The sequence below is a fragment of the Sceloporus undulatus genome, chromosome 2 (genome assembly GCF_019175285.1).
Source record: "Sceloporus undulatus isolate JIND9_A2432 ecotype Alabama chromosome 2, SceUnd_v1.1, whole genome shotgun sequence".
NCBI classification, from domain to species: domain Eukaryota; kingdom Metazoa; phylum Chordata; class Lepidosauria; order Squamata; family Phrynosomatidae; genus Sceloporus; species Sceloporus undulatus.
Genome location: NC_056523.1, coordinates 122,722,159 through 122,748,610, shown reverse-complemented (window position 1 = coordinate 122,748,610; position 26,452 = coordinate 122,722,159). Strand labels below are relative to the sequence as shown.

The 26,452-nt window shown below is 43.8% G+C and overlaps 2 protein-coding genes across 12 annotated transcripts in view; one reads left to right on the top strand and one right to left on the bottom strand.

Moving 5' to 3' along the window:
- Window positions 1-1,427: 1,427 nt before the first annotated feature.
- Window positions 1,428-10,778, top strand: RNASEH2A (ribonuclease H2 subunit A). Of its 2 annotated transcripts, none has more exons than XM_042450295.1 (8): window positions 1,428-1,629; window positions 3,051-3,093; window positions 3,408-3,479; window positions 7,269-7,356; window positions 7,441-7,578; window positions 8,142-8,229; window positions 9,165-9,288; window positions 10,403-10,778. In XM_042450295.1, exons 1-8 carry the CDS (start codon window positions 1,503-1,505, stop codon window positions 10,533-10,535), a joined length of 813 nt encoding a protein of 270 aa, XP_042306229.1. In that variant the 5' UTR covers window positions 1,428-1,502; the 3' UTR covers window positions 10,536-10,778. The 2 variants fall into 2 exon arrangements, with proteins under 2 accessions (XP_042306229.1, XP_042306231.1); XM_042450297.1 differs by lacking the exon at window positions 3,051-3,093 and adding an exon at window positions 3,631-3,757 and having other exon boundaries at window positions 1,429-1,629.
- A 2,973-nt stretch (window positions 10,779-13,751) lies between these two features.
- Window positions 13,752-26,452, bottom strand: part of RTBDN (retbindin) — a 39,957-nt gene continuing 27,256 nt past the window's right edge. For 7 of the 10 annotated variants that reach the window (XM_042452800.1, XM_042452793.1, XM_042452794.1 and 4 more), the window contains 5 exons: window positions 22,840-23,020; window positions 21,724-21,808; window positions 20,085-20,213; window positions 18,404-18,512; window positions 13,752-15,088 (listed from right to left, as the gene is read on the bottom strand). In XM_042452800.1, coding sequence (XP_042308734.1) covers window positions 14,789-15,088; window positions 18,404-18,512; window positions 20,085-20,213; window positions 21,724-21,808; window positions 22,840-23,014 — 798 coding nt within the window. In that variant the 5' untranslated portion in view covers window positions 23,015-23,020 and the 3' untranslated portion in view covers window positions 13,752-14,788. Of the gene's footprint in view, window positions 15,089-18,403; window positions 18,513-20,084; window positions 20,214-21,723; window positions 21,809-22,839; window positions 23,021-23,200; window positions 23,296-25,400; window positions 25,426-26,452 lie in introns of those variants that run through there. The other 3 variants (XM_042452801.1, XM_042452799.1, XM_042452802.1) reach the window with 3 other exon arrangements.

Genomic DNA, 26,452 nt, shown 5'->3' with positions numbered 1-26,452 from the left:
GGCCCGATGGCAGCAGGGAGGGCTATCTGAGGCTGGCACCTTCCCCTCTGGCCATCTGGTCACTGGGAGAGTCTCAAGTTCAAGGAAATTTAACCTCCATTTGCACTTGAAGGAGGAAGATGTTTCCTTGGAATCCATCCATCCTATCTGTCAAGCCACAGGCTCCTTTGTAGGTAGAGAACACTGAATTTCTGAAGAGGTCTTGACATGTTTTGCATCAGGAAAACTTTAGGTGCCAACATTAGGGGGAAAATGTTTATTCTTCATCAGGCAAAGGCGTTAGAAATCATACAGAAGAAGAAGAAGAAGGAGAAGACAAGGATGATGTTAGAGTCACAGGGCTCTCCTTGAATACTCCAGGAGAAGAAATGCATGGACAAATTGAGTGTTCTCTGCTGAAGAAAAAGCAGCCTCATGCAGGGCAGAAACACCCTGAATCTCAAGGGAAGCGACTTTCGCTGATGCTAATGGAATAGAAATTTCATTGCCTGGGCTGTTTAGGGCACTTGGTCTCCCAGAGCCCAGGAGGCAAAATACAGAAATGGCCTTTGTCTACATGGTTCTCCCTCCAGATCATTTAATGGACAACAAAAACAACACCTTGGCAAAATGCAGGCCCGTGATTCTCTCCTCTTTTATCATTCTGCCTTCTCCTGTATGGTTTCTAACCCCTTTGCCTGACGAAGAAGCCAGAGGAGCCTCGGAAGCTTGTGTGATGTATTTTGTCTACTTTGATAGGCCCCATAAAGGCGTCACTGTTTATAGTTTTTCGCGGGGTTTGGGGCCATGCGGCCGTGCTCTGGAAGAGTTTGCCTGCAGCATCAGTGCTCACTGCTATGAATTCTGGGATTTGCACCTTTGTGAGATATGTACCCTTTTAAGTGCCCTGGCTCAGGGCTATGGGATTCTGGGAGTTGGAGCTCCGCTCTGGGCCCCACAATAAACTCCAACTCCCAGAATTCCATAGCCTTGAGGCAGGGCACTTAAAGCGGTGCCAAACCGGGTTATTTCCCCAGTGTGGATGCAGTCCATTGGTCCAAAACACACTGCAGAAATAATCCAGTCTGAGGCCGCTTTAACTGCCCTGGCTCAGTGCTAGGGGATTCTGGGAACTGTAGTTTTGTGAGACGTTTAGCCTTCTCTGTCAGGAAGAGCCCTGGTGCCACAACAAACTACAAATCCCAGGGTTCCCTAGCTACTGAGCCAGGGCAGTTAAGGCGGTGTCAATATGTTCTGGAGTGTGTTTTGGACCTTGGAGGCAGGCACACAGCAACAGCAAAGGCTACATAGAAGTATCTGCCCACAGCGGAGACAGACAAGGCAATTGAAGAGAGCAGCGGCTCGAAGAGAACGTCCTCCTTTCAAGAACTACAAGTCCCAGAAGGCCTCGCGCGCCTCCTCCTTTGTCCCGCCTCCCACTTCCGGCGGGGGCTTCCGTCGGTCTTGGCTGGGCGCGCGCGGGTGAAGAAGAAGCAGCAGCAGCAGCAGCAGCAGCGGCGGCGATGGAGCTGAGCGCCTTCGAGGCAGACAACTCTGTCAACTGCCGCCTGGGCTCTGCGGTGCCGGCCATTTGCCGGAGCCAGCCCTGCTGCCTGGGCATCGACGAGGCGGGGAGGGGGCCCGTGCTGGGTACGCAGGCAGGGCACCGTCGGGGAGGGGGGTGCGCTCTGAAAGGGTCGTGTGCCTAATTAAGGCGGACCTATCACAGGGTTTTCTTGGCAGGGAGTTTGCCATTGCCTCCTCTGAGGAGGCTGAGAGAGTGTGACTCGCCCAGAGGGTTTCTGTGGCCGAGCACAGATTCAGACCTTTAGGGTGACCAGGTGTCTTCTAGCCACAAAGAAGGATATGTAAGACGCTCAAGGAAAACAGAAGGCGGCGCAACAGAATAAAAGCTAAAAACACTCACATAAATATAAATGTATGCATCTTGGTCGTGCTCCAAATGGAGGACATGTCCTGGAAAAGGAGGGCATCAGGTCACCCTGATTGGACGGACCCTGCTCTCCAGAGTCATAGTCCAGCACTCAAACCATTCTACTACTCGTCTTGGTGGTGATTTTGGTGGTGGTGTGCCTTCAAGACGTTTCCAATTTACAGTGACCCTAAGGCCATAAACTATGATGGGATTTTCCTGACCTGATTTGTTCAGAGGAGGTTTGTCCTTGCCTTCCCTGAGGCTGAGAGAGCGTGACTTGCCCAGGGTCGCCCAGTGGGTCTCCATGGCTGGGCTCCCAGTGTCTCACCACTGTGCCATGCTGGGGCCAGCAAATAAATACATCTGGTTTTAAAGACAACAGAACGGCAGGTGGATACATGGTTGGCTGGCTTAAACCAGGTTAATTTAAGAAAAGGTTTAAACCAGGTTGGATTAAATCAATATTTAAACCAGGTCACTTTAAATCACAGTTTAAACCAGGTTGGTTTAAACCAATGACTTAAAAAAAAAAACTCCTAGTTTTTTTTAATTGGTTAATTTTTTTTAAGTCTTTCTTACTGGAACAACAGCGAATGTTTGAATTTAAACATTTTAACTGAAACAGTTTATTGGCAGTTGTTCATTGGTAGACCCCTATCCAGTGCCAGGTGCTTCTTTTTAATACCTTTATTTTATACTGCCAGAAATGCCTTTCAGAAACGAATCCTTCAATTAATGTAAGTTTAACCAGAAAAACTAGCTTTAAAAGATCCCTTTTTAAAAAACAACAACCCCGTTATTATTTAAGCTAGTGGCCATAGCATCTGAACTACATTTTGCTGGCTAATTTTCTGATTTAGTCTTGTATTGGTGTACTCTTATACTCCTATATATAGACTACCAACTTGTCAATATAATTCCCTAAGCTTTATTGAAAGATGTAAATCATAAAAGCCTAATAACTTTGGACAGTTAATGTTAGAAGGCATTATAATATGGTTGATCAAGCTTTCTAATCCATAAGATAATGTTTCACAGTATTACTATAATAAGCAGGATTCAAATGCTTTAATTAAAACATTAATACAAAAAACTGGTTTAATTTTTAATTTTTGTTTTTAGCTTTTTATCTTAGCTACAACATCAGCAACCCCTGTCAGAGAGCTGCTACAAATGTGGTACAGTGGTTATTGCTGGAGAAGTTAATGCAGAAGATTCTGTCTTGTCTTATGTCAGTTTTGCTCTGTAGCTGTACTTATAACAGCAGCTTCAGAGATGGGGACTATATGGTTTGCTGGAAGTTGCTAGGGCTGTAACAACTGGAAGGCCATGTAGTCTCATTCACTGTTGGAGAGTATTGTATTTCAGTTGTTATTTTTCCCCATCTATATTGTTCTAACCCTTATAACCATTCTGAAAAGCTATTTTATATTGTACCAGAAACTCTGATGTTCAGCTCAATGGCTTGTTCTGGCTTCTGCTTTCTTCTCAGGCCCCATGGTTTATGGAATTTGTTACTGTCCTGTGGCCCGGCAGGGAGATCTGGAGACGCTGAAGGTAGCAGGTAAAAAAGTGCCTGAGTAGTGGTGGAAACGGTATAACATGGGATGGGATTGAAATGGAAAAGGGACAGAAAACACCTCTGTCTCTAGTTTTTCTGGAGGGACGTAGGCCCCATCTCCTTGTGCTCACCCCATCTCTTTATGCCTTTTAAGATTCCAAGACACTGACAGAGGCTCAGCGGGAACAACTTTTTGAGAAGTTGGATGCAGCCAAGGATTTTGTAGGCTGGGCCCTGCACATCCTCTCACCCAACTTCATCTCAACCAGTATGCAGAGGCGGTGAGCAGAGTGGGGACATGATGGTTTGCCTATTACCACATATACTCAACTATATGACGACCTCATGTATAAGTTGAGGCCAGGTTTTGTGGCCAAAATTACAATTTTGTCATGACCTGTGGATAAGCTGAGGGTAAAACTTGGAGAGAAATTAGATTGGCCCTAAGGCTGACCATCCCAAAAAGTGAGGCAGCATTGCTGTGTGTGTTGCTAAGTTGCTTCCTTCCTTCTTGGCACTCTGTCCTTGAGAACTGTTATGACAGTTGGGGCTTTCTGTGTTATGGTTCCACAATAGTATTTGCCCGATATAATATTGTCAGTCTTTGATTGAATGTTTCTTGATCATAAACAACTGGGGCCTTTCACTAAACACCTCCTCCAAGAGGGAAGTGAAGGATGGATCGAAAAAAGGGAGCCTTTTTGGTTGTGCCCCTGCATTATAGGATGCTGTCTCCAGGAAGGCCCATCAGGCACCAGGTTAATACATGGCTCTGTTTCCATGTGTTTGAGGAGATGTAATAGTTTGATTTTAAAAAAAAATCTGCTGTGCAGTCTTCCCTCTCTGTTCACAGACTTGGGATTGCAGTCTTGATTACTCATGGACGGCAAGTGGGAAGGGAACAAAATGGTGTGCGTTCCCATGATGTGCAGCCATTGAAATAAATGGTACCCCAATATCAATGATTTTTCCGATTTGTGGGGTGGTCCAGAGTGGATCCCCCATGAATCAGAAGGGACAACTGTAGCCCAATGTATTCTCCTTATAATTTGTTATTGGAGATAAGGTTCTGGCATATTTTATTGTTTTAACTTGCGTAGTCCAGTTGTAAGAGCCCTCTGTGTGTGTATGTGTGTGTGCCTTCAAGTCTCTTGTCAACTTATGGCGACTCTGTGAAGTTCATAGGATTTTCTTAGACAAGGAATTATCAGACGTGGTTTTGCCAGTTCCTTCCTCTGAAATATTGTATAGCCTATAGCACCTGATATTCCTTGATGATCTTCTATCTAACTACTAACCAGCTGATGCTGCTTAACTTCCAAGATCAGATGGGATCTGGTGCCTTCAAGGTATTTAGATGTCTTGTAAGATTCCTAGAACCTTGTTTAGAAAAAAGAGTCCAAGAAATAATAACAGCATACTGCCCTACTTCACCATGTCGTTGTTAAGCAGGTGGGATTTGCATTCCTGTTGGCTGTGCAGACTGTGCAGTTACTGCTGACAAAGTCTAGGGGTGTTAAAGTTTCTGTTTTACTTGCCATTAACAAGATGGAATATAGAATGCTGCATTAAATTCAATGTCCAGGTCCTCCTATCTATCCAGGGCTACTACATTCATGAAAGAAAGGAAATAGAATTTATTCAAGGAATGGTGGAGAAATAGTGATTAAAATATACTCATGTAACAGTTTTTATGGGAAGTGTTGAAACAGTTTACTTTGTCATAGCTGAAGTAGAGACACAGGAGAACACAAATAAAATATCATACTTCACGTTCTCCATAATATGGTTAGCTGATTATGAAAATGTTATTTTCAAAGTTACATCATGACTATTAGTGAAACAAAATAAAATAATCCTGAGTGTGATTGTGATAGGATTATTTCATTATGTAGAAGCTGGTTGACCTTTTGTAACTGGCTAATTGGTCCGTGTATATGAACTAGAATCAGTTTTGATTGATTTAAAGATGTGACTATTTTCACAGGAGTCAGTAAATTATGCCTGGCCAGATATAATAGCCATTATTCCTCTAGACACATTACAAAGACCACTCCTGCTATAATATTACTGTACCCTCAATTACAAAAAAGATATTGGTTTAGAAATTAAACCTTATATGTTAGGCCGCAGATAGGTTTTAATTAAATATTAATTAATTAATTAATAGTGATTAATATTAATTCCCTCCTCCTCTGCCTGGCCCGCCCCTCAGGTGAAAGCTGAGCAGCAAGGGAGCCTTGCTTGTCCTTCTCCTTCGCCTGTTCAGGAGAATCAGAGTGATGGAGGAGCCTTGAGGGGTGAGCATTGTGTCCTTTCTCCCCTGTGCCACCCAGCCTTCTTAGGAGAAAGCCAGCAAAGGAGGAGCCTTGCATCATGAGTGTTTGCCCATCCTCCTCCACCTGTCCTTAGGAGAAAGGCAAGCAGTCGAGGAGCCTTGCAGTGCGGGAGTTTGCTCATCCTCCTATGCCGCCGTCACCTGGACTTCTCCTTAGAAGAAAGCCAGGTGGCGGAGGAGCTTTGCAAGGAGAGCGTTCGCCCTACCTCCTCTTCCTCCTCTGTATGGCCTTCTCAGAAAGAGGCCAAGTGGCGGGAGAACCTTGAAGTTGTTCCACATCCCTGCAGGCCGACCAAAATCCTTTGGCAGGCTGTATGTGGCCCTTGGGCTATATGTTGTGCAGGCCTGTTATATGTAGTACTATGCTAATAAAAGGAAAAGTATTTTAAAAGCTTTTTTGTAGGGAGGGTAAAACAAGATTAGACTCATTGTTATAGACAATTGAGGGTAGAGAACTCTCTACTTCTGCAAAAGGAAATGACAACACTAAAAAAAGCCTAAAATGTTCTGTGGGTTGTCATTGTTCAGATTGTTTGTATTTAATTTACCATCTTAGTATAATTTTTAGTGCAGTACCAAAACAAATGAGGTTTTTTTTTTGCTCCTGTTAATAGTGTTCAGTGTAAGCTAATACTGAACTCCTATCTTGATAAAAATGTATTTCAGTACTTTAAAATCACTTAATAAAAATATTTAATATAATGTAATCTATGAGTTACATGAGAACCAGTGTGTAGTAGTTTAAGCGTTGGACTGTGACTTTGGAGAACGGGGTTCAAATCCTCACTCAGCCATGGAAACCCCTGGGTCACCTTGGGCAAGTCATAGTCTCTCAGCCTCTGAGGAAGACAAAGGCAAAGGCAAACCAAACCCTTTCTGGATAAATATTACCAAGAAAACTGTAACAGAGTCTCTTAGAGTCACTATAAGTTGAAAATGGCTTGCAGGCATACAGCAACAACAAACCTATCAGTTATTTAAACTAAAGATTATTTTGGAACGGTGGTCAGGAAAATCTGCCAAAGTTGTTCAAGGAAAGTCAGGAAAATTGAACACAAAATGTTGGTGGCAATCCTTCTACCTATCCCAGTATCATCTCCACCAGGGATGAAGAACTTTTGGCCCTTCAGATATTTTTAACTTTAGTTTTGAGACGCCTCAGCCAGCATGGCCACTGACCAGGACTGATGGGAATTATAACCCAAAATGTGTTGCATTATTTAAGTTGTGATTCTTTCCTATCTCTGACCAGAATGACAGGCTTGTATGTGGACTTCCTGCATGGAAGGTTTGTTTCCACTACTGCATTTCTCAATTGTTCCTTCCTCTGCTACTTAGCTGGTTCTGGTAAAAGGTGCAGACTTGACACTTTTTCCAGCATGCCTTTCACTGATGGTTAGGCATTAGAGCCAATGTTATATCCCTGAATCAACATGGCTTCTTTTTTGTTGCAGAGCAAAATACAATCTGAATGCACTTTCACATGATACAGCCATTGGGCTCATCCAGCATGCGTTAGACTCTGGAGTGCAGATTGCAGAGGTGAGCCAGCTCAGCTGTCTGTGACTGTAGGAAATAGCACAAAATGCTACCTCTTAAATCATTTGTGATTCCTTCCTCCTTTAGGTCTTTGTGGACACTGTGGGGCCAGCAGAGAAGTACCAAGAGAAACTAAAGCAACAGTTTCCAGAGCTGGAGGTTACAGTGAAGCCCAAGGCAGACTCCCTCTTTCCCATAGTCAGTGCAGCCAGCATCTGTGCTAAGGTAAACGCCAGGCATAGAGTCCCCTTGGTTTCAGCATTGCTCTGACAGTTCAAAAGATGCACACTCAATCTGTGAACCTCTAACTACTCTATCACCCCTATCAGCCAGTTCAGAGCTGAGGCCCCTGGGCCCCCTCAGTTTTTGTTGAGTTCCGATCCCCAGTAGTCTGTGCCATCCTGGCCTGTAGAGAGACATGATGAGAGCAATTTCTGGAGGGTAAAAGGTTCCCCATGATTCATAGAATCATAGAATCGTAGAGTTGGAAGAGACCACAAGGGCCATCCAGTCCAACCCCCCTGCCATGCAGGAAATCCAAATCAAAGCATCCCTGACAGATGGCCATCCAGCCTCTGTTTAAAGACCTCCAAGGAAGTGTTACTACCATGTGCAAAAGCACATGATTACCAGACACGGAAGCCAAACAAAAAGGGATGGTGATTGCTGTAATTTTCTGCCTCAATCAAATAATCAACTGGCCCCTGTTGGAGACAGAATGTTAAGGAACTTTGACCCCATGCAAGAAGGCAAACTTTGTGTTCTTCATTATCGCCTGTGTTTTTCAGGTAGCAAGGGACCAGGTTGTGAAGAACTGGAAGTTTGTGGAGAAACTGGAAAATGTGGAATCAGACTACGGCTCGGGCTATCCCAACGGTAAATTCCAGCCTCTCTTTCTACTTGGTTTGGGAACAGAACCATCCCCCTGAATTTGCAGCCACAGGATATGGTCAGAGGTTCTAGCTTACAGAACTTTAAAAGACAATTGAAAAAACACATGGAGAATAAATGCTACCATATGTTCAAAGTTCTAGTCAGCCAAACATGCCCCTTTCCAGGATTCCCCATTCCATCCCTCATGCCTTTGTTCTCTTTCTTTCCCCACAACAGCATTCTCTGTCCACTAAGCATTTTTAATCTTCACTGAATCATTGTTAATTTTTGCTCTCTTCTGTTAGGGTTTTCTTCCCACTACTACCCTAAAAGGTGTTCCTCCTCCTAAGCTTGCTATATACCTCATCCTTGTATGTGGATATGGGATTTTGGCCACATAAGACACTTGGAATTCTGACCCTAAATCATGGGGTCTCTAGTTGCAACAGTCAGAAGGCAATAGGTTGTGGAAAGCTGATGCTGAGGATGAATTTATGTAGAGGCAGAAATTCGAAGGTAGCATACCATTGATTATGAACCAGAGAAGAATAGTTGACTTTTCCCAAGAGATGTCCCCCACTATAAGATATTTTCTACTTCTGCTCACCTACTTTGTTAGGAGTTTGAGCCAGGATATCTATTTTTATTCCATAGATGCCATGGGTTAATTCTTAGTCCTAAATTTCCTGGCCCACAAATTTAACTATAAAGTGACATATCAGGTATTTCATACATTGTGTATATAAGAGCAGGCAAGGGTAGTTTTGGAGGCATTCTAATTCTAATTCTGTCATTTACCATCACCTTTGTTCTTCTTGCAGAGCTAGCAGAAGAACCTGGGAATCTAAACTAAGATTCCATCTTAGAAATAGAGACAACCACAAATACTAATACTAAATTTCTTGGCCATCTATTTTTTTCCCTTGTTGCTTCACCAGATCCCAAAACTAAAGAATGGCTCACACAAAGTTTGGATCCTGTATTTGGCTATCCACAGTTTGTACGCTTCAGTTGGAGTACAGCTCAGATCATCCTAGAGAACAAAGCAGTGCCTGTTCATTGGTAAGTGGGGGTGGGGGTGGGGGTGGGCAAGTGTCAGATCATGGGGTAATGAAGGTGGCTTGGGATGAGAAATCAAGGGAAATACGGAACCTACGAGGAAGCAGCTGCAGGAATCTGTGATCTGCCAGGATTGCCTTTGGGAGCTTTGACTGCACAGAAGGGAACAGGCTTTCTGTAAAGCAACCATTGAGGGGGCTGTAGGTCAGGAAAAAAAATAGCATGCTGGTTTCAACAGTGTGGCAAGGCACTGACTATGTCAGTAACAGAAATGGCCACTGGCCATACTGGCTGAGATATTCTGAGAGTTATCAACCAAAAGAGTGATTTTCTAAGATCTGGCGCTGGGAAAGAGGTTTATTTGAGCTGCATAGCTCTGCCAAGTGTCTGTGGGGCTCTGTGCCTTTCATTCTTTTATCAGCCCTGAGCAAGGAGATTTCTTTCTCCTCAGATCCTCCCTTTGAGGCTGGCTTGCTCCACTAACTCCCTTATGCCTGGCTCTCTGCTTGACTTCATTCAAGAAGTGGGCTACATAGAGCACTGCAGCTTTCCAGCTGAAAGCACTGACATCAAAGGACGGCTGTAACTCCCCTTGTTTGTTCCCACAGGTCTTGGTATTCTCATGAGCAGCTCCCCTGTGTAGTCCCAGAGCTGCCAGTGTCCTTGCTGTCTTAGTCTCAGACTGACCTTGGAAAGCAGACAGGCAGGATGCCATGGGAGGAGCTGGAGATGGAGCCAGTTAACTCTGTCCTAATTGGATGGGACAGGAATCCTGTACTGTCTTGTTAAGAGAATCAAAGCCTAGGGCCAAGTCACCTATTTTCAATCTAGGGTGTTGGAATACAGTGAAGGATCGTGATTGTAGCAACTGGAAAAGGCTGGAATCTAAGACCATGGGGTGTGACTTAGAAAGGCAAGATAGAGAGCAGAGTGGGAGATGTTACATAGCTTAGAAAAATTACTTTTTGAGGGGGGGGGGACTATTGACTCCAGGAGTCCCTTAGCCAGCATGGCCAGCAGCCATTTGTAGTCCAAAGAAGGGATTTTTCTAAGCTGTTACTTAAGTTGCTATACCTAGATCCTTCATTTCTCCCCATCTTTTTGACTCTGTCTGCAGGGATGATACTGAAGATGACCAGAAGAATGCACAGTCCCTTCTGAGCTACTTTGCCAGGAAAGACACTCCCACCAAACGACCACCCCACCGCTTCTTTTATGAACGCAAGCTTGAGACAGTGACTAGCCTGTAGGGGGCAGCAGCTTATTCCCTTCATATTGGGATCATCTTTCTTTGCGTACACAAGAACCTTCTGGTTTGTCACTTTGTTTTTAATTGAGCCTGAACTGTGGTGGGAACCTGTGAGTAGTGGCATCAACGAGACAGGTGTGTAATCTTTCAGAGAAATGGACTGGTCAAGTTTTTATCTTTCTAGAGACCTTTGTACTTATGTTTTCTATTCTTTTTTTAGTGAATAAATTCAAAATATCAACAACTGTTGAAGTCCTGTTTTTTTGCAATTGGTTGCCCATAGTGCTAGGCCAACCAAAAAGGGACTGAGGTGTGGCAAGTCTATGTGTCTGTACATTGGTGTGAACAAAGCCAGGGATCAATTCCCAGACCACATCAGACATGCATGCACACATCATGCAGCCAGAAATGGGTGATTTTCCCAAAAAGCTTTGGTAAGGCAAAACAAGGTGTGTGTAAGGGATGATGTACCTCATTTTAAGAGAGAATCATACTCCCTGGAGCCTTCCACAAATTGTAATTCTGTTTGCTTTATCGAAAAAATGTATGTATGTGAGAGTCTGAGGTCACAAAATTTGATGGGTCTACCTGTGGCACCTAAGCCATGTATTGCCCCACCTTTGCCATATGTGAAGGCTTACACTTTTATTTAAACTAGATGACATGAATTTTGCAGGGCTTTTTTAGACAATAGTCAGTGATGGTTTTGCCAGGTCCCTCCTCTGAAATATAGCCTGTATAGAATGATAAGAGTTGGAAGAGATCACAATGGCCATCCAGAAGAAGAATCTTTATTATGGTCATAGATCAGCACAAGGGCCATCCAGTCTAACCTTTTGCCATGGAGGAAGACATAAAGCACTCCCAACACATACAGATGGCCATCTGCCTCTGCTGGAAAACGTTAAAAGGGGGAGATGCCACCACTCTCTCAGGCAGAGCATTTGGACAGTCGTTTCTCAACCCAGTACTAACCAGAGCTAATCCTACTTAGCTTCAAGATCAGATGGAATCTGCTGCCTTTAGGGTATTTAGGCCTCTGGAAATGCAAAAGTGCCCTCTCTTTATTCTCTTTTTCTTCCTGAGGTGAAAGGTTTCCTATTTGCTCCAGTGTGGGTGGGGGATTCAAGCAGGACATGGAACCTCTGCTGTGTTCTTGGTCTACAAATGGCTACAACCTGCATTCCTGTGTTTGTGAAGGTAGACTACTTTGAGCTTCCATTAATATGCAAGTCAAAGCACCATTAATAAAGCTTCCTCAGTTAAGAATGGTTTATCACTTCCATTTTGCCATCCACCTCTGTACATGTTCTGCTTTGAAGTGTAGCCCATCCTGATGCTTCCAAGTGAAATGAAGACTTGTCCCTTAACATCTTTAGTACTGTATATGTCCTGATGCTATACAGTACTAGTCCAAGTGTTTAAACTCAGAAGTTACCTTTTGAATTTTCATTCAGCATCCCAACTCTGTTTTATGTATTTTGACATAGAGGATGCTGCCTCAGTTCTCTGCCAAATATATAGTAATGAAATTTACCTATTTCCCTGGATTATTTTAGGACTTGCTGAGATAATGTAAGTAAAACAAGTTGAATAAACTGAAGCAATACTGTACATAGATGCTGAGCATGGTTACTGCTTTTACTTGGCAGTAAGATTAAATTGCCTCTATGGAAGGGAGACTCCTCGTTTCCTTTTTAGATGACCTTTACTTTCAGCAGTGTTATCTCTCTGGACCAGCTATATCTTTTCCTTTGGCTAATTTCATCCCTTCTCATTTCCTGAGCTTTGCATGCACTACACTACAATCAGTTCCATCTCATTCTGTTTCTCTCTTACCTCTGTGTCTAATGCAGCCTCCTCTCTCTGTCAAGACACGTTTGTTTTCCTTTAAGATAGGGCTGGGATGCTTGAAGCACTTTTGATGTTTTAGTAGAACAGAAGTGGATTTGATGTAGACAAGTATTTTAGAGAAATTTGTTAATTATTTGTTATTATTAATTATTTTATTTTGAACATCCTGGGGCGGGAGGGTGGGAAGTCAATTTAGTTATATCATAGTATGTAAAAGTTTACTATATATACTCATGTATAAGTCTAGAAATTTTAGTCGACTTATCCGCAGGTCAATCTAAATGTCATAAACTAACGCTTCCCCCCCCCCCCTCAAAAAAAAGGGAACCAGACTCGGGTGAAAGGCAAGAGCTTAATCTGTCCTGGAAACACTGATTCCCCTATATTCTTTCATCCATCCAGTCTTTAATGTGAGCACAAACAGTGGTGTCTGCTTGAATTTTGTATGTTGTTTGGCATTGTTTCCCTTTGCTTCATTCTTTACCTCCCTTGTCACATGCCCCTAAGTTTTACTCTCGTATTATCAACAGGTCATATCAAAAGCCATAATTTTGGCCCCAAAATCTATCCTCGACTTATACATGAGGTCGACTTATAGTCGAGTATAGATGGTACGTTAGTTTATGTAATTGGTTGGTTTAGTATTTTTAGGGGGGAGAGCAGGGGGAAATGGTTGAGTTAGGGAATTAGATATGTTTGTTTTATATAGTAGTATGGTTTTTTGATGTTATATGATGTTTCTTTTTTATATATAAAATGTTTAAGGTTTTTTATGTATATGCTATGTTTTATTTTTAGTAAACATTATTTTTTAAAAATACAGGATTGGGCAAAGTGCAGTACTCCAAATACTGTTTACTCCCAGCATCTCTTGTTGGCTTTGCTACTTAAAGTGGTTAGAAGTTGCATCTCTGCACTATCTGGAGAATAGTACATTGCCCAAACCTGCTTTCAGAATGTCAGCATCAGCTTCCTTCTCAAAGCTTCTCTTGTATCAGCTAAACATGATTCGTCTCTGTTTCTCATTTGTCCTCCTCACTTCTCCATTTGTCTTAACTGTCTGTCTTGCTCCCCAGACACACTCATTGTCCCTCCTCTTTAAGCAGAGGCTCTGTCAGGTCTTATTACTGTTTAGCAGTGTTAGATAGTAGTCTACCTGTTCAACAGCCTGCAATAGGACTGGATGCATTTATGATGCAGACATGAACAAGAGCAGACTAGGATGGGCAAAGAGGCATAAAATGGAACATGGAGAAAGATGAGAAAGAGCTGTTTGCGAAAGAGCTGCTGTTTGTGCAAGCTGATAAAAGAGGAACCACTCCATTCTATTAATTTCCTTACAAACTCTTTTAACACATGTACATTTTTATTTTTTCTCACAAGTATAGATAAGTTTTTAAACTGAGTATGATGTGCTATTTGATGCAAACATGCTGAAAATGCAAGTTCATTAAGGGACAGTCTTACAAACAAAATTTGCACAGTGTCTATACCTGAATATATGGATGTTGTTTTGTTGGTCAAGAAAATGCTACACAAAAATGCAGGCAGCACAGACATGACAGTTAACCAATTAAAAAAAATATACACATTGTATTGTTAAAATTACATACAGTCTATATCTCTTCATGTCTGTTGCACAATCTCTTTTCCACAATCTCAGGTAGTATTTGCATAAAATCTAAATTTAATAGCAGCTATTCCTTCTCAAGTAACTGCAGCTTTTTAAGATTCCAGCCTGTAATTGCACCAGCTAATCCAGCAATACAGTTCTCTAACCCAGCCTAGTGGCCAGTGTTTTTTCTAATGCCTGCTGCCTCCATGTTATGGTTTACCAGTGACAACCCAACCATTTTAGGTCCCACTGGCAATCATGTCTATAGCCATAGCAGTTTGGACTCACAATTTCTTTTCCACCCAAGCCTTTGTTCTCTCAACAGTGCCTTTGAAGGATGGCTGTCTTCAATTGTGTGAGGTTCACTTACATCACCTCTCAGAGGTATGGCAGCAAGGTGGTGGTGGTGGAAGAACAGCCATTGGAAGGAAAGGAGGGGGTGATGGAGTTATCACTATTAACTGGTCTCTAATATCTTTTTTTAACTTGTACAAAATGAGAGCTTGGGGAAAGCAGTGGACATGGGCAGATTTCCAAAGGAGAGGGAGGTGCCCCGATGTAAGTAAACTATTGCTAAAGGCACCAGACTCAAGAGCCCTGCTAAGGTGCCAGATCTGCTTCCTAGGACATGGCCAGATCAAATTGCACAGAGCTACACAATGAGAAGCTGGTAACATGGAACATGACAATTTGCATAAATCACAAGCGACCCCCCCCTCCCACGAAACTCCAGGTGTTTACAGGGGAGGGGGTTATTTTTCACTTGGAAGGGTGGCTATATTGGGTCAGAACCCACTCCCACTCCCTTCCACATCCTCCATGAAGACAGAACGTTTCTGCATGTTCCTTCTCAGACGCTGGAGTAGCAGGTTGCTTGTACAGAGCTTGCTAGGGCCAAGGTGGCCTTCTCTCTTGTTGTCTGCCTTGGTGGTTTCAGACTCCTCTGTGTTGTCTCTGAGGTGTGAATAAGAGGCTGAGAAGACTGTATCGGAGGCAGTCAGGGTCAGGCACTCACAGGGATCAGTGCTGATGATGAAAGTATCATCCCAAATGGTTTCGCATAGCTCCTTTCCATCCCTGTACATCTGCAAAAAGTGAGAGAATGCATGTTATAATTACAGAAAGCTCTTCCTTCCCGAGACAGTATGTGGGTGAGTGAGTCTAGAGCTCTGCATCTTTGGTTGTGGTGGACTGTAGAGCTGAATCCAGAGAATGGCTCTCTCCTATCCCATTTGGGACATTCCAAGGGCTGTCATTAGGTAATTGCCTTAGGCAGCAAATGCTGGGAGGCAGCAGCAATATGCTGGAGGGGAAAGCTGTTTAATAAGTGGACTGTCTGTAGGGTTGCCAGAGTAAAAACTGGAGATTGTTCTGTTACCTTTATAGGTTGTGTGGAAGAGGGAATTTCAGCTGGTGTTGCTTGTTTCTTGGTTGCATTACAAGCAACACCTGTTGAAATGCCCTCTTACACCTAACCAGTAAATGTACAGGAGTCCTCTTCAGTTTTGGCCTGACACTTCCTGAGTTAGTCCACCAGCTTCAGCTGTGGAGGGTGCTATCCTATTATCAATGTTGAAAAAAGATTCAACCTGCCAGTCTAGTCAGCTTTTATTTGCCGAATGGAAGGGATTGCCCTCATGTTCTTTACTTCAGGCATCAAAATGTCTTGGGCCAGCTGTGATAATTCTAATCATCACTTTTCAGATGGGAAAAAAACCAACACTATAAAGAATTTTGAATAAAAGCGGCTACAATTGTGAACTGACTACAAACCAAACATGTCCACTATCTGGAAAAATAAGAACAGGGAGGCAGCATGGTGTTCATCAGATGTTTGGCATCACAGCTTTCAGAGTCTCTGAACATAGGCCATGTTGGCTAGGATAGGTCTGGGTGGTGGCAGCAACTTCACCCACCAAGTCTAAACCAGCAGATGAGGATGGCCTATTGAGTGAGTTATTTCAAGCCTCAGGTAGGTGTTTCTTTCTAATTTAACCAGAAACGTCTCCTTCCATGGGATCTGATTTGCTCAAGGTTCGTCCTGGTTGTCTCTTCTGATATGCAAAGACCACTACAATAAAGCGACCTCACTGTTGAGGGACAGATTCTGTAAACCTTCTGCTTGCTCAGTGGAACTGACTACAGGAGGCAACAGGAGAAACCCAACTCATCATGGGTTATAGCTGATCATAGTTCATATTTCTTTGATGTCTTTTTCTAAAACATAAAGCAAAACCAAGGAATCTTACAATTAAGGATATTCAGACTTCAGGGTGGTCAAATGAAAAGCAGGATGGGGTTCTTCTACATTTAACAATTGTATAGAAGAGGGAATTTCAGCAAGTGTTGTATATCTGTTTGCCTTATCTAGAAAATGCCTGAATTCAAGAGCTAATACCATAAGAAACAGATTAACTTCTAAAATAAGAGGTGTTGAAATTCAGGTTTTCTAAAATTTTATGTTCATATGCTCTCTTATCGCCATCAATTGGTGCACAATAAATCAATGATATTTCTCTTTAGGAATACTGGGGGAATTTGCACACGATTAAAGTTTTTCTCTGTTTGGTTATTTGAGTACTGATGTCAGGAAGGTGGGAACTCAAGAGTCATGACACATCTCTAGTAAGCTTTGTTACCATTCACAATGGAAAAAAATAGTGAACAAATGAGGCAGTGACCAAATGGGTCTGACATTGGCACACAGTCAGTTGCATACTGTCCATTTCTTTCAACAAGCTCTCAGCTCAACTGTTGCTGTCTGCCTGTTTCCATTCCTGTCTCTGAACACTAACCAAATGAGCTGTCCAAGGGGCGAATGGACTGGCTCAGTGCCAGGCCAACAGCATTCAGTAAGAATTTGACTGTCCTCTTATGGAAAGGGCTGAGGCCTGTCATGTAATGTTACATAACATGAGAGATCTCCCATCTTTCCTAAGCCTGGGGACAGTAAAGCACGCAACGGGTTATTTCTGTTTGTGAGACAGGAGGTGAGCAGAGAATCACTGTCAAAGGCTCTTAACTCAGTGAGGCTGCCAATATACGCAAGGGTGATGTCACCCATAACATTTAAACAGAAGTCACAGCAGGTTCTTCATCCAGAGTGTGCATGAGTCATGCCGTACCTATACAGAGCACCAAACAGCATTGAGGCAGCAGCATGGTGGTTGTAATGGACAGACTTGTCAGTCAGTCTCATTTTATGTGGGCTCCTAAATTGACATATTCATTTATATTAATCAGGCAGGAAACTTGTGGCCTTCCAGATGCTGAAGAACTCTGATTCTCATATGCCCAGCTACCCAGGCAGTGATTAGAATTTATGGGAATTCTTGTCAAACTGTGAAAGAGCCTTCTTGAGACAGGATGTGTGGCTGAGTAGTCTAGAGCTTTGCATGGTGGTGTTGGCTGTGGTGACCTCTGCATCCAAAAATAGCTCTTCCCTTCCCCATGTAGGCTTCTCTCATCTAGGACAGCCATATGTAGATTATTCAAACATCATCTCAGAAGCCCACAGGTTCCTCACCTCTGTTGTATAAATTAATTCATTGTATTTTAAACAATAGTGCCTGCAAATAATCTACTGAACAATTGCAAGAATGGGAATGTTAACATAAATGCTCATGTGGCATCAGTGCTGCCTCCCATTCAAAATTAACCACTCTAAGAAAAGCTGCAGAACAAGAGTTTTCAGATACACAGCATAAGAGGAAAAATATATGCATGTGGTTAATTTTTTCCCTGAACTGGTCACACCATGCTATCAGTTTTAGACATCATGTATGGTTTGATTTTAATTCTGTCAGCATAGCCCTAAGTGTCCAAGCTCTTTATGACAGTGAATGCAAATTTGAAGTGTCCAAGCTCTTAATGGCATTGGGTGCAAAATATGGTTCTGATTCTGCCAATCAGAGAGACCATACTGCTCTCAAAAACCCAACACTTTCCCACATTCAATGCCATTAAAACCTTGGGAGACTTTAAATGTCTACAGTTATGTTGGCAGAATTAGAATCAAACCATGTAGGTCTGTTCTACCCTGGGCGTAATCACCCTAAAAGCATCAGATCCTGCTTGATCTTGGAAACTAAACTGGATCAGCCCTGGCTAGTACTGGGATAGGAGACTATCAATGAATACCAGGCGCTGTGGGCTATATTTCAGAGGAAGGAACTGGCAAAACCATCTCTGAGTATTCCTTGCCTAAGAAAAGCCTATGAAATTCATGAAGTTGCAAGAAGTTGACAAGTGACTTGAAGGTACACACAGATGCATGCCAATCGTCTGCTATATGGATTGAAGAGATGAGACCTTGGGCAAACTGAGGGGACACTATTCTGTGTTGCTCAAGAGCACCATGCTTGTGGTCAGTCATCACCCTCACTTAACTCTACTCTCACCTGGCCATAAGAGATACAGTCTTGACTGCAGTTATTTCCATCAGGACCCCAGTGCCAATCTGTAAGCCAGTTCCGAGCACAGGTCAGGTCCTCTTTGCAAGCATCATACCTGAGGAGATGATAGGATGGGGTGAAAAGGAAGACAGTTGAATTGTGATTGCATTATTACATTTATATTCCACCTTTCTTCCAGAGAACTTAAGTTGGTTCCTTCCTATAACTGTCAGAGGAAGGTTAAGTTGAGCAGCAATACCTGGCCCAAAATAACACAGTGAGTTTTATGACTAAATCCTTTTCAGACATTCTGAAAGTGAGTAAAATGTGTGGAGGGGGGGGGACACACATATAATTCATAGATGAAGGAGGCTCTCTCCATTAGAAATCACCCTCTATGTCAGGAGTGGACAACTGCAGAAAGCTAGGGGGGACATTAGCCCCCCCTCAGAAGACCTTGGATGGCCAATGTATATCTCCCCACTTTTGTTAAATTTCCCCAAGTCCCCCCAAACTCCATTTAGGCGGGAGCAATTTTACCATGTTTTTAGGCCCCATAGCCCACTTTGGGGAAATCATAGAATCATAGAGTTGGAAGAGACCACAAGGGCCATCCAGTCCAACCCCCTGCCATGCAGGAAATCCAAATCAAAGCATCCCCAACAGATGGCCATCTAGCCTTTTTTAACAACAGGAAATGATTTTAAAAGGCCTCTTCTGGGTCTAAAATGTCCAAAGAGCTCCAAAAATGCCCACAATAGGCAAAACACGTAGAAGGCATTTCGTACATTTTGCATTTTCAACCCTCCCCCAGGGAAAAAAAAACAGCCTGCAGGTCACACTTTCCCCATGCTGATAGTTTGTAGGGGGTCATGGAAATGAGGACTAAGAGGACAGGGTAGCATGCCTCCCCAACTCATGTTTATTTTATAGTATTTACTTTCAGAACACCTAAATAAGGTTTATGTGAAGAGTTGAACCTCTTCTCTCAACCAAAAAGCCCTTTCATCCAAAGAGTGTCTCAAGCTTCCTTTTCTCAACATAATACCACCACCTTACCCATGGTGTTTATATTTTCTTAGTCTTATTTGTTGATAGCATAACTTTCATTTGTTTTCACCATCAGCAGCCTGGTGCTGGGACCAAAGAAGGCAGGTGGAGCAGGGAGGATTTGTGAGATAAGCATCTCTTTCAGAAACCTTCTATGTTCTCTTTCTAGGTTAAGTCAGCTTCTGTGCCCAGGTGGGCCTCTTGATATAGTGTCCCAGAATATAACAGTCTTTGTTCTAAAGAGAATGCAAGTGGCTGAGATAGTTTCTCCAGCCACAGTGCTGAACTGATAAGGAAGATGGCTTCATTGAGTCTTCTGAACTTGAACTTTTAAAAGGTCAGAGGGAGGAATAAAACAGTCTTGTATGTCTTTTGCTAATTTTAGGTTTTAAAAATAAGCTTGCTTTTAATTTACAACATAATCCTATGCATGGTGATCTAGAAGTGAGTCCACTTTTTTCAGTCGAACTTACTTCCCATGTAAGGAGACACAGAATCACTGGATGATACCTGAACCTGCATAAATAGGATGTGGTCTTCTGCTGACAGTCCCCAGTTCTGCTACCTCAAGGAGATGGCTGCTCTCTCCCTATTTCTTCAACCCAATGACCCTTTTCTATACAAGTAGACTACTCACCATCTGTCACAGAAACTCTGGCAGAGGGGCACTGCCAGCAATGTTGTGGGTCGTCGAGGGTGAGGCCACTGAGCAGCAATGGGGGAACAGCGGTAGAAACATTCCACTTGCTCCAGATATTCCTCACATCTGCCAGGGAGAAGGAAACAGTATTAGTGGTGGGTTTTGTAGCAGTAAATGGCCAGGGTCCTATTGAACTGGTGGCAAAGCATAGCACTCTGCTGGTGCACTTGACGGCTCCAAGGGCAAAGTTGTGCTCCTTCTTCCCCAGCTGTCCACCAGCAGCTGGATTACTGCCAGGCAAAGTTCTACCCCTCAGCTACCAACTGGCTGTGGTTGTGTACATGGATGCCATCCACCTGCCATTATGTAGCTGGCAAAGAAGAAGCAGCTTTCACACATACAACCTGTACAAGAACAACAGTTGTTTCTACTTTCCCAGATATGCAACCAACTGCAGCCCTGCTACCCATCAGTGGCAAAGGGTAGAAATGAACTATCTGACTGATAATTGCATAGCTGGTTCAAAGGAATGTGAGGAATAACTGAAGTAGGTACTGGATACCTTCTCATACAATGTTTCCATAAATTGTTATACAGGCATAACCAGTATAACATAACAAGTTACCAACAAGATTTTGGCAATACTGGCCCTATGAAATCAGGAGAGCAGAAGGTTCTCTAAAAGAAAGGCCAAACATGTCAATAGTACAGACGTCTTGACAGTGAGTTTCAAAAAAAAAAACCAACCACCAAATAAAGAGGAAAAAATCAATGAAAAGCAGAACCCTCTATCCAGGGCCAGCTTTATGATGAGGCAGAGTGATGTGGGTGCTTGAGACAACATATTCTGGATATCATGAAAAGGCAGAAATCTATTGCTAATGTAGGCCCGGTACAGACGGACCTTTCATGACGCCCTTGTCATGTACTAGGATTGCCTGGGGGCAGAGCAACCATACGCACCACAACCCTTGCATGTGATGAGGGTGTAACAGTGGCACTGCCCTGTATACATGGGTGCTGCCATTATTACGTAAGTGCTGCACGGTGTCCGCACGGCACCACGTGGCGCTTACATACTGAGTGTGCCAGTGGCGTATTCAGTACGCCACCACCTCAGGGTAAAAAGAACCCGCTTTTTGTGGGCTCTTTTTCCTCCGCAGGGAAGCTGCGCGGTTTGGCAGCTGTGGCTTCCCTGCAGAGGAAAAACAGGTGCCAGCAGGCCTCCCTTTTTGGGAGGTCTGTACCACGCTATAATTTCTTATTGTAGTATTTCTACTGACAGAGCTGGAGAGGTACTTGTTTTCTGCTTAGCTTGGTTGGCTTTGAGTACTCTTCACTTGGAACTGGGCGGATAGGGGATATAATTGCCTGTCCATCTCAAGCAACAAAATGCCTCAGGCCAGGCCAGACTCAACTCCACTCCAGTTGTTTGGCAAACTTCAAGACTGGCGATGGGAGTTTAGAAGCAAAAGGCAGTTGTACCGAATGGCCCTTGTGGTCTCTTCCAACTCTGTGACTCTATGACTCTATGAAAACTGGTTAGCCATACTAGGTTTCACAGGAAGGTAGACATATGTGAGGACAGCAGGCATAGCAGTTTTTGCCTCCTCTGAGGAGATGGGCTGCATCTGACCTGCTGCTGAGGCTCCCACAGTGGTTCCAGTAGATGTCATTGGCTTTGGAAAGATCCTGGGCAATCTCTGGTGAGCAGCATGCATCTGTAGAAAGAATTATTCTGTCAGCAGCTCTATTTTTTTAGTTATTTCTAGTCCTTTTACTTCATTAGCAAAATAGCTCTAGGTATAACTGTCAGGTATTACTATGAGGGCTCAGAAATTCAGGCTGCTCCTGCAGAGAACTAGTTAGTAAACCCCTTCATAGCACTCTGCTATACAGGGAATCCTGCCTCTTTTTCCCATTCTGTATCATAGGTTTGTCAGTCAGCTATTTCACTAGCTCTGCTCCTGTGCCTTAATAGAAGTCTGACACATGGGTCGAGATCCTCTTTGACACTGGCAAGGTGTCAACATTTTGCTGCCACACTAACACGGAGGTCTGGTCCAGGCATGTGGAGTACTGAGAAGGCAACAGTTTGGCCGGAGCTTTCTCAGCACCCCTGCAACAAATAGCCCCATAGTCATCCCTATGTCTCAGGTTTGGGCCTGAAATGTCAGGATCTGATATGCTGTAATCCTGACCTGGCAAAGCTATGGCAGCTGCAGATGATGGGAATTGTGCACCTGTATTTTACCTATACAGAGATTCCACCTAAACATTAGGAAGAACCTCCTGACAGTAAGAACTGGAACAGTGGAACGCACTCCATTGGAGAGTGATGGAGACTTTCTTTGGAGGTTTTTAAAGAGAGGCTGGATAGCCATCTGTCATGGGTGATTTGATTGTGTCTTTCTGCATGGCAGAGGGTTGGAGTGTATGGCCCTTTGGGTCTCTTTCAGCTCTATGATTCTATGATTTAGAAATCATGATTGGAATGGCTAAACAGTAGAGTAGAAGAACGTATTTTGGCACATGCATGGGGCAGGGCAGGGCAGATCTTCATTTATATGTCATCCATCATAGGAGCATTTGTTTCCTCACCACTTCTCTATGACAACAGACCTGTGGGAGTCCCTCAGCAAAGTGTGGGATTCAGTGCTCAATTTCTTGCATGATCCACAGACCTGTGAGTCTCACACTTCCTCACCCTCCCACTGCCACCTATGCCACCAGGCCTTCTGGCAATACTCACTTTCTGCATAGATCTGGCAAACACCCAGCTGTTCTTCTGGGCTTGGATTGGGTTTGTGTTTCCCTCCAGGCAAGCAGCGATCCTCCAAGCCCTCAGCAGTGGCCCACAGCAGTAACAATGCCCAAGCTATACCCATTATCCAGATGCTGCTGTTGCCACCACCACAACGGGTCATGGCTACCTGAGAACAAGAGAGAGGGAATGCTAAATCAGTTAGAGCAGCTGCCTCTTCAAACATGCCAGCCTGATAATGACACAGAATGTGCCTTCCTCTTGCCCCAGCTCCCACGTGTGTGCCACCGCCTGGATACATAATGCTTTCATCTCTGTTCCATTCCTACAGCTCCCTCACCTTTCTTACCTCTTTTGATAATCCACTCTAGAGTCCTACCCACAGCTCTTCCCATTGTTCATTGTTTGACTTCAGGGTGAAAAGCCAGCTCCAGCTACTGTTTACTCCCCCAGGTAATTCAAGGCTTGCCAACTGCAATGGGGAACTCTTCCCAACACCCTGATATGGGCCAATCAGTTGGACTAACACCAGCAATTTCACCGCTCTCCCCAGTTAAAGTGAAGGCCACTTTGTTAATAAAATAGCTGAACCAACCAATCCATGTTCATCACATACAAAATAAACAAACCATCTTTCCCACCATAGAAGGTTTTTTTTTCCTTATAAGAACAAAAAAATGGGAGAAGCAGTGGAAGAGGTGCAAATGGAAGACAGTGTTCTCTGGATCCCCCATAAACAAGGGAACAAAGCACCTGTGAACAAGGTAGAGCAATTGTACCATAAAAACCTCAACTGGTCTACAGCAATTGAAGGTGATGCCACAGTATAGAATTAATGTAGTTTGATAGTGCTTTAACTGTCATGGCTCTATCCTGAGGAATCCTGGGATTTGTAGTTTGTTGTGGCATCAGAGCACTCTGACAGAGAAGGCTAAATATCTCACAAAACTAAAAATATCTGCATCCCACATCATTGAGCCATGACAGTTAAAGCTGTGTCTAACTGCATTAATTCTGCAGTGGTTGTGAAGGATGTATGGACGGCTAAATAGTTGTATACCAAGCCCTTTTTAAAGAGGAGTGGGGATAATTTTGCCTTCCAAATGTTGTTATCCTGCGACTTCAAGCATTCCACGCTACTGGCTATGCTCGCTCAGGCTGATGATAGTTGCAGTCCAAACATTTGGAGGGCTGTATAATTCCCAGATTTGGTTTAAAGGAAAAAATCTTTAAGTGATGTTACTAACTTACTTAAGTATGTTTAACCTGGCTAGTTCTTGTTATTTTTTTATTTTAAACAAAGTAAAGAAATGGTCTCCAATATTAAAAAGCTTTCAGATCCAGAATGGGAACTTGCAGTGGGACCTTATCCACTTTCTTCACTGTCCAGCTCTCACATCTGTACATAGTGATGGGGAATACAATGCCTTGGGCAAGTCTAACTTTTGTGCTCAGTTGTCTATATTTACTCTTTAGGATCATATCTAGTTCTTTCATAGTTGGCCCTTCCCATTTCTAGTCTTCTTCTGATTTTTTGGCTGCAGTCTCCATTTCAATCAGTGAATGATAAGTAAGAAAGAGCAAAAGCATAGAGAAAAAGAGTCTGAACAGCTGCACCTAGGGTTGCCATAACCCGGCGGCCCCCGTGCCAATCACGGTTTCGGGGGGCCCCTCCTGGTCCCGGTCCGGTTTGGGCCCCCACCCGTGCCTTGTTCCCGGTTTGGGGGGCCCGCTCCGGCCATTGCCGCTGCTGCTAATGCGGCTGCTGCGGCGCCAACCCACCTCCTCCTCCGGCTCCGCCTTCCTCCTCTTACTTGGCGGCAGAAGCGCCGCCGCCACCGCGCCCCCACTAGGAGGGCTCGCGCGCCACCCAGGCCTCAGCAGGGGCCAGTGGCAATGTGCGCGCCTGCCCCATTCCCTCCGTGCACGCACGCCTGCCCTTTTTTCTCAGCACGCGCGCCTGCCCTTTTTTTCTCAGCGTGCGCACGCCTGCCCCAGTTCCTCGCACAAGCCTCTGAGGCACGGCCAATGTAACTTGCTGTGATTTTTACAAACTCATGCGCAGTGAAGAAAAACCACAGTCCCTTGCCCAATACAACACTTCTGAGAAGTACAGTTGAACCCGAGGGCAAATACATTTCTGCCATCTGTCTAAGAATAATGCCAAAATGTCCTCCATTTTGATCATGCCTAAAACATGCATTTATATTAACATTAAAAAAAAAACTCAATTTTTTGCACGTCCTCCATTTTTATAAAAATGTGTCCTACATTTGAAAATGTTGCCCTACATTTGTTCCGGTTTGGAGGTCCTCACTTATGGCAACCCTAGCTGCACCAAGAAGCTACCAGGCCCAATTGTATTGCTCCTTACAACAGTCTACCAGGGCCCCTTTTCAGATGTGGCTTCCAGAACAATTCCATATCCTTAAACGTTTCACAGATAAAAAATGGGACATACGTAGCTCAGCAACAAAGGAGTGTGATCAAGATGGCAAAAGTTATTACTGAGGAAGAACATAAGAGAGGTTGTGGCAGTGTGCTTTTACCTGAGCTACTGGTAAGGGCAGGAGTTTACCCCTCCTCCCTCCCCTGCTGAGTATTTCTGTTTGGAGCTTTTGAAGTAAGTTAAGGGGGAAAGTGGGAGGAGGGGAGAAAAGATGGGACATTTTAAAAGCAGCTGAAAAGGTAGGATCACACAGGAATAATCAGGACAGTTGGAGGATATGCAATCCCATTCCCTGTTAAAATTTCTTATGCACTTCTTGCAGTCTGAACATTACAAAGCTGCCATGAAAAAGGACTAAGGGCCTGAACAGACAGGCCAAAATAAAGCTGCTTTGGGTCACTTTGAAGGTATGCTGTATAAATGACCAGGCCAGAAGCTGCGCCAAAACTGCTCTCTAGTCCTTAGGACTGCTTCCGGCCTTTTAGAACGCACGCAGCATTTAAACAGAATACCTCCAAAGTGACCTGAAGCAGCATTATTTTGGCCTCCCTTTTCAGGCCCTGAGTCCCCTTTAAAGAATGATACTCAAGGAGACTTCCATCTTTCAGTCCCATTCTGAGTGCAAAGATTCCCTACAATTTTTCTCCCTCCCCCCTGGCAGAGCAAGAGCAGATTGTGGATTTATCTTCACGCAGGAGTGAGAAATAGATTTGATCCAGACCCATGCCTGCTTTCACTGCTGTGTCTTTGAGCAAAGCATGCCAGAGGGCAAACCCTCACACACAAGGATTTTCTGGGCAAGACAACCTCCTTCCCTCTCCCTGCAATTCTTTATTTTGTATGTCTCTGATTTTGGTGGGATATACAACAATATAAGCAATCTAGAGAGTTGCCTTGGCTTCTCTGATGCAGACCCTCCCTTCAAAAGCATGTTAAGACAGCCAGATTCTTTAATACGCATGTGGCAAAATCCCTCTCCAGGTTACCCCCACAATTCCAAGTATAGGGCTTCTGTCACTCTCCTTGCTATTTTAACCTCAGTATCCCCCCCCCCCCAAAATGACTATATACAGGTATATCTGAAATAACAAAGTAGAGGTGCTCCTGGGCATGTTAGCTGCCTTGAGTCCCATTACTAGGAGAAAGATGGAA

What these genes read in the sequence shown, in the direction of transcription:
- RNASEH2A (XM_042450297.1), top strand. Translation starts at nt 1,503, where the DNA reads ATGGAGCTGAGCGCCTTCGAGGCAGACAACTCTGTCAACTGCCGCCTG. An exon ending in GGGGAGGGGGCCCGTGCTGG is followed by an intron (nt 1,630 to 3,407) that starts GTACGCAGGCAG and finishes CTTTCTTCTCAG; the next exon opens with GCCCCATGGTTTATGGAATT. An exon ending in CGGCTCGGGCTATCCCAACG is followed by an intron (nt 8,230 to 9,164) that starts GTAAATTCCAGC and finishes TTGCTTCACCAG; the next exon opens with ATCCCAAAACTAAAGAATGG.